Below are 7,965 nucleotides of genomic sequence, written 5' to 3'. Positions count from 1 at the left end.
TTTGGGGGAGTTGGTTGGTTGTTTCTTGTTTATTAAAAAGTTTCTTTTTTGAGACTGGTTCTCAAGATGCTGAAGCAGGTGTCAAGCAGTCCTCTGGCCTCAGCCTCCAGAGGAATGGGACTGCAGGGGTGAATCACTGCCCCTGGCCCTGTGAACACAAGCTTTTTTAGTTTGATATAATCCTATTTGTCCATTTTGGAGGGTTGGTTTTTTTTTTTGTCAGCACTGGAGTTTGAACTCAGAGCTTCACATTTTTCATGCTTTCTAGGCAGGCGCTCTACTACTTGAGCCATTCTACAACCCCTTTTTTGTGTGAGTATTTTGTGACAGGGTCTCGTGAACTATTTGCCCGGGCAACTTTGAACCATGATCCTCCTGGTCTCTGCCTCCTGTGTAGCTAGGATTACAGGCATGAGCCACTGGTCCCCAGCTAGTATTGTTCCCTAAATTTCCTAAAATTCCTAAATTTGTATCTTCTTTGTTTCGTGTCTCAGTTTTGGATTTCTATATCTTTATATTTTCATTCTACTTACCTTGGGTTTCATTTTTTTATTATTATCATATTATTGTTGAACTAGAAGTACATTGTGACATTTACAAAAGTTAAATTCATCCCCTCCATATTCTCCTTTATCTCCTCCCCTACTTAGGTTTCAATCATTTTCTTTCTTAAGGTAAAAACTTTTGTTGTGGATTAAAGATTTGCATTTTCTATCTGGGCACTGGTGGCTCACACCTGTAATCCTAGCTACTCAGGAGGTTGAGATCTGAAGGATCGTGGTTCAAGGCCAGCCCAGGCCTTTGAAACTTTGGAGACCCTATCTACAAAATAACCAGAGCAAAATGCACTGGAGGGGTGGCTCAAGCAGTAGAGAACCTGCCTTGTGAGTGTGAAGCCCTGAGTTCAAACCCTAGTCCCATCAAAAAAAATTTTTTCTATTTTCTATTAATGTAAACATTTAAGACGCTACGTTTCTTCCTAAGCAAGCATAGCTCAAGAGAGCACCCAGCAAAGATGGAAATGTTTATTTTGTGTTTTCTAACACTGGAAAATTAGAGAATGTGGCTATTGATCACTTAAATCTCATTCAGAAAATGAATTTTTAATTTAACCTTGAAGTTAAGTAGGTACATATGGCTAGTGGCTACTCATTTGACAATACAAACCCAAACACTGTTATAACACACCACAAATTCATAGCAGGTACTGCATTTTGAAGTTCACAGCAGAACTCTGCAAGAGGCTGGTTTGGCAGGATCTTACACATATTACTGACAGTAGATGTCAGACATCTAATGTATGGTTTCAGGATTTTTTTTTTTTTGGTGGTACTGGAATTTGAACTCAGAACCTCGTGCATGCTAGGTAGGCACTCTACCACTTGAGCCACTCCACCAGCCCTTTTTGTGTTGAGTATTTTTGAGATAGGGTCTCACAAACTATTTGCCTGGCCTGACTTCAAACCACCATCCTACTGACCTCTGCCTCCTGAGTAGCTAGAATTACAGATATGAGCCACCAATGCCCGCTAGGAAAGTCTTCCTGCTTATCACATGAGTGTCTGAGAAATCTAAACTTTTTAAAGTCATCACGGCTAAGCCAGAGCAGCATAGTTTCTTTTACCTGTGAAGAAGCCGCCACGTGAGAAAGATACACTTAATGTGCACTGTAGGACGCTCCTCTCCCAAAAAGCCAGAGACATAAAACCAGGCATAAGATGAAATTAAAATAACTTCTTTGACTAGCAAAAACCCCAAATCCTTTACACCCAAAGATATAATCCAAGAGCAACAATAAGATAAATATCCTTTTGACTTAGGTGCAGTTCATATGGTTTAAGTGACCATTTATAATGGCCAATGCAGAGGCCGTTCCCACCATCACGGTTGTGACCACTACCACCTTCACCTTGTTCCAGAACATTCTCATCAGCTCAAAATAAGACCTTCAGCCCACTAAGTAATTATCCTCCATTACTCGCCTCTTTGGCCCACTGCCTCCCACCCAACCCTAGCAACTATGGTCCTGATGCTCCAAAAACTTCACATCCATGAAATCACACAACACAGAGGCAGAACTTTGTGTCTGACTCCTTCCACATCGCATGAAGATTTCAGAGGTTCATGAACACTGTATATCATTACTTCATCCCCCTTTCTACTGAGTAATTGTGTGTACATACCCTGAAAAGACATGTGAGTTGTTTCCATCATTTGGCTGGTATGAGTACAGTGGCTATGAACACTTATCTCCATTTTCAGTACTTATTTCTTTGTTTTTACCATTTTAATCCTGCTTCAGTGCATTCAGTACATCCACAGTGTTGTACAACCATCACCAGGCTCCACCTCCAGAACTTTTTCATCATCCCAAATACAAACTCTCTGCTCTTTTAGTAACAACTCCATTCCCCTTCCCCACCCACCCACCACCCTTGACTACCACCATTCCACTTTCTGTGTCCACAAATTTGAGTACCCTAGGTCCCACAGATAACTGCAATCATACGATAGTTGTCCTTTTGTGTCTGGCTTATTTCATTTAGCATATTTCTTTTCAAGAGAAACATCAAATATTCTTATATGATAAAAATTACACATTTTGTATGTGTTTAACACTGTAATCAAATGGCAAAGACCTCAATGACATGCCTAAAGCAAGCACCATGGGTTGGCTTCACTTCATTCCATCCTCGCTGCGCTGGGGGAAATGGCTTCATAGAAGACCCACTGGCTGTCCATGAACACACAGCTTGTAAATCAACAAGCAAACATAGACACTCAAGTCTTCCAATTTCTGGTCCTTTCTGATTTACAGGACCAGCTAGCTGCCTCTCATCACACCACCACCCATTTACAAGGATGGTCAAGTGAATGACAGACCTGTGTTGGAAAGAGATTCAGCAAAGGCTCCAAGGAGAAGAATGAACTTGACCTAACACTTGATAAACTAGGGCTGGAGGTATGGTTTAAATGGTAGAAAGCCTCCTAGCAAGCACAAAGACCTGAGTTCAAACCCCAGTACTGCCAAAAAAAGAAAAGTTGATAAATTAGGTTTTGCTAGAATGAGGAAACAGAAGGGCATTCCAGACAGGTGACTACACACGACATGGTCCAAAGACAAGCATGGTGGGGACTGGGTAGGGAAGAAAGCAGTAGATATGGATAGGAACCCCAAGAATCATCACCTGGTTTGGAAAGCACCTAGAGGATCTTTTCTCTCATTCTCACCTATGATGGATTACCCTGAACAGGGACCTTTGCTCTCATGCTCACTCACCACACTATTCACAGAAACAGAATCTCAGCTAGATGCTGTATGTGCCCCAGAGTTTCATAGTTGGCACTTACTGTATTTGTCTTTTTCCTATGGCATCCTGGAGTGGGGTCAGATGTGGAAGGGATGAGGTATCACTTAACCAAATTACAGCCGAAAGCCCTAATGAAATCCAAACACTAATGTGAATTTCACTTACTTTTTCAATAACTCAAGTTATAGACCAAGTGTGCTCTAAAGACCAGAAAATGATAAAAGCCAAAAGACACTGTCCTTGCTTCAGCAACACATATACTAAAATTGGAACAAAAAGAGGAGTTAAAAAAAAAAAAAGAAATTTTTTAGAAAGACTTATAAATGCTACCCTAACCAAAATTTTCTAGAATGTTTCTTTTAATTTTCAAGATACATATTTATCTTCATTTTATAAAGCTTTCTGTCTTTAAGAAAACTTATAATTTAGGCCATTGTTTTTGTCAAATTCCTAAACACAGAAAGGCATTTACCTTAATAGTCACTCCTATGAAAAGAGTTAAAAACTACCCACATTGCTTAATTATAGAAACAAAAAGAAAAAATGAAAGGAGTGAAGAATAAGCATTTGAAATTGTGGGTACCAACCACTCCTGATCAGAAGAATTATAATTTGGTCCTAGTAAAAAGATTTGGTTCATTCAGTGCCAGGTGTGGTGGTACACACCTGCAATCCAGCACTTGGGAGGTGAAGGCTGAAAGATTTCAAGTTTGACGCCAGCAAACTTGAAATCCCAGGACAGCCTGGGATTCATAACAAGACATTTTCTTAAAAAAAAAACAAAAAACCAAGACCTCAAGAGGTAGCTCAGTGGTAGAGCACTTGCCTAACACATGCAAAGTCCTGGGTTCAATTCCCTACACCACATTAAAAAGAAAAATTAAGTGAGCAAGCCCTCTTTGGACAACTCTGCTTATTAGCTGAAATATCAAAATAGTCCCAATATATGAATCAGTGAAAAAAAGAAGTTTACAATATCAGCCTCAGCACTAGGAATCCAGCAAGCTGGTTGTGTTTGAAGACCAAACACAACCAATGCTGATCTTTCCCTTAAAAGAATTTTTCCTTGTCAGACATAGAACACAGCTTATGAAGACAAATGTATTAGCCTTATCATGGAAAACTTCAGGAAAATACTTTAGTATTTGCCATGATACATTTTTTTAAGTAAAGACACTTACAAGGAAAGTTGAGCCTGTTGGTAGCATGGCACGACAGAACAGGAACACAGAAAGCTCCTATCTAAACCCTAAGGTACTTATGATAAACACCTGTATAAGGAATCAAACAAACTCCCCCCATTTCACACAACAGAAGTTGTAGATACCCAGCTGAGACCATTATCCACGGGTGGAAGTCGGGTTCTTGGGCCAACCAGATCTGTAACATGATCAGAGTCGGAAAAAACGCCTAGAGAAACAAAGTTTGACTACCTAAACTTTTTTATTTTGAAAATGTCCAATTTTGCCAGGTGCTGGTCTATAATGCCTATAATCTTAGCTACTCAGGAGACAGAGTTCAGGAGGATCACAGCTCAAGACCAGTCCAGGAAAATAGTTTGTGAGACCCTGTCTCAAAAATACCCAACACAAAAAGGAGTTGGCAGGGTGGCTCAAGTGGTAGAGAGCCTACTTAGTCAGTGTGAAGCCCTGAATTCAAACCCCAGTACTGTCAAAAAAAAAAAAAAAAAGCCCAATTTTGCTTGTTTCCCTTGCCAAAGATAATTGCATTCAATTTCTCCATGGTCAGGAGATTGCAAAGGGAAATATCAGACAAATAATGACACTGGTCCCTCATTTGAGTTTCTAACACCCGTAACTCGGATCCAAGAAGGAAATGCAGGAAGTTTTCAAGTAAAGATTAAGAAGAACTGGTAGGAGTTGCCTGGGTTCGATCCCAGCACCTAGAAAGAAAAAGGCCAAAAACAAAGAACTGCCATCCCGTCACTGCAGGTGAGTCGCAGCAAACAGAGCAAAGGAGTACTTTGGTATTGCAGCGCCACCCACTGGCTACGAGTCCACATAGCGAATGAGACATGGCCATGAAAAGGATAAATTACTAAACTAGAAAGGAAAACAACGTGCCATTCATGAAAGTGTCAGGAACTTCTTACAAAAGACTACAATGCAACTCCCTGTATAGCTATCCTTATCTCAAATGGCAAAAACCCTTGGTCCTTCCTATTATTGCTTATACTCTGTCTTCAACAAAATCAGAGATAAGGGCAAAATAGTTTCTGCCTGGTAGTGAGGGGGTAGGAGGGGTAAGGGAGGGGGCGGGGAGGAAAGGGAGGGGATGGGGGGGAGAGGGGAGGGGGGAGAAATAACCCAAACATTGTATGCACATATGAATAAAAGAAAAAAAAACTCAAAAAAAAAAAGACTACAATGTCACCTCCACCAGGAAAGAGAACACCTGTCTGATGTGCTCACATGGGTGAACTTTATTAATTTTGAAATGCAAATCTACAATCTCCAAATGCTATAAGGACTAAAACCTTTTATCTTTTTCAGTACTGGATTTGAACCCAGGGCCTTCCAGCCTCTTCTGATTTAGTTATTTTTCAAAAAAAAAATGATCTTGAATATAATTAATTGTTAATGAAGCCTTTAAGGGGGGTTAATCCCACTTCCATCTTTAATCAGAAAAGTACTGAAATACACAAAGCAAAGAAAACACCCTTAAAAAATGTATCTATAGCCAGGCACCAGTGGCTCACGCCTGCAATCCTAGCTACTCAGGAGGCAGAGATCAGGACGATCATGGTTTGAAGCCAGCTGGGCAAATGGTTTGTGAGACCCTATCTCAAAAATGCCCAACACACACCATGGCTGCTAGAGTGGCTCAAGTGATAGAGTGCCTGCCTGGCAAGCATGAGGCCCTGAGTTCAAATACCAGTACAAGCACGAAAAAAAAGATAAATCTTTGCTTTTGCATACTTAGGCAAACACTCTACCACTGAGCTAACCCACAGCCCCGAAAAGCAGTTTTTTAAAAAAACAAAAAAAAGTCCAAAGACCATTCCAATAAAGTAATAAAATGTTTTCTGTAGCTCCACAGCAGCTTTGTCATCCAAAATGTATTTACCCTTAATGCAGTCTCCTTTCATCCTGATATCTGTTTTGTAGCTTACTTTCTTAATTGATAACATTCTTTAAAATGTTGGCAGGGAAGATTTGAGTCATTTCTCCTCAAGTACAATGTTGCCTTTAAATCACAGAATTACGCACAGGGCGTGACATCCATGTGTAGTCTACATGACCCTCTCACATTGGATCTATGGAGACCTGACTTCAGAATTCCTCTTCAGATGTGTCACTGTTCTTCCATTAGTCATGGGTGGGCTCCAGGCAGGCAGTCCAAGCTTTGTGTTTCTTTGGTTTGAAGATAATTGTCAGCTAGCCCACAAAAGCCAAGGTCTTTGCTTGCTTATAGATGGTTGATTGCAGATAAAAATATGATGAGAAAAGTCACATTCCCACAGACATAAATTGCCAACACCACCTTTTTAAAAACATGGCCCTGAAAGAAAAAAAAAATCAGATGCAAAAGAAAGTACCACCAAGGCTGTGTCAATAAACAAGGAATGATGGACTTACCTCTGCTTCAGCTACAGTAATTGAATGAAAGATCTGAATCCTGTCATCATCCAGGATCTCACCTGTCAAGAAGAATACAAGCTTATAAGAATGATATTCTTCAGGTAAATTCACTTTCAAAAACTGAAATAAAACCTAATGTCTGTGCTCCACCAATTTCTAGGATACAAGTTTTCCTGTTTCAAGCTACTAAATGCTGCAAACTTTCTGAATATTTAAGGTTCTCATGAAAAGAAACAAGTTAACTCCAGCACACGGTTTTCAAAGAACTTAAAATAAGCTTTCCTCTTCTAGTCCGTAACACCAGACCAAAGCCCAAATAATTCAAGTGTTTTTTCATTTTACTTTTTTAATTAACAAAATACAAATTGCATGTTTATGGCATATCACATTATATTTTGATCCATGTATACATTGTGGAATGGCTAAATCAGGCTAATTAACAGATGACAACAACCCAAATTTTAAAGACATATATATTTTAAATAATAAGCCATAATTCAGTGGTCATCAAAACTTCATGTATGTAACCCCATCAACCAAAAGTAAGGTTGAAGGTGTGGCTCAAGTGATAGAGTGCCTGTCTAGCAAGCATGAAGCCATGAGTTCAAACCCAGTACCACTAAAAGAAATTAACTTTTTTTTTAAAGAACCAGGGCTGGAGACATGACTCAAGCAGTAGAACACCTGCATAGCAAGCACAAAGCCCTGAGTTCAAACCCCAGTATAATTAAGAAGAAAGGAGGAAGAGTAAGAGAAGGAGGAAGAGGAGAAGGAGGAGAAGAAGAAGAAGGAGGAGGAGGAGGAGGAAGAGGTGGACAAGGAGGAGGAAGAGGGAGAAGGAGAAGGGAAAAGGGAGAGGAGAAAGAGAAGAAGAGTCAAATGTAACCAGTGTGGTGACACATACCAATAGTCCCAGCACTCAGGGGCTGAGGCAGAAGGACCTCCAGTTTAAGGCCAGTATGAGCTACATAGTACCTTGTCTCAAAAACAAAAAAAGAACCAAATATAGAGGGACAGATATTTACTATTTGGCTCATAAAAGCTGCTCAACT

The 7,965-nt window shown here is 40.0% G+C and overlaps 1 protein-coding gene across 10 annotated transcripts in view; it reads right to left on the bottom strand.

Moving 5' to 3' along the window:
* Positions 1–5,731: 5,731 nt before the first annotated feature.
* The window catches only part of Frrs1 (ferric chelate reductase 1), a 97,387-nt gene continuing 95,153 nt past the window's right edge, over positions 5,732–7,965 (bottom strand). For all 10 annotated transcript variants that reach the window (XM_074050921.1, XM_074050922.1, XM_074050925.1 and 7 more), the window contains 2 exons: positions 6,911–6,972; positions 5,732–6,833 (listed from right to left, as the gene is read on the bottom strand). In XM_074050921.1, the coding sequence (XP_073907022.1) occupies positions 6,741–6,833; positions 6,911–6,972 (155 nt within the window). In that variant the 3' untranslated portion in view covers positions 5,732–6,740. The remainder of the gene's footprint in view (positions 6,834–6,910; positions 6,973–7,965) is intronic.

Source organism: Castor canadensis, chromosome 12 (assembly GCF_047511655.1).
Source record: "Castor canadensis chromosome 12, mCasCan1.hap1v2, whole genome shotgun sequence".
NCBI lineage: Eukaryota > Metazoa > Chordata > Mammalia > Rodentia > Castoridae > Castor > Castor canadensis.
This window is presented reverse-complemented; position numbering and strand designations above follow the sequence as displayed.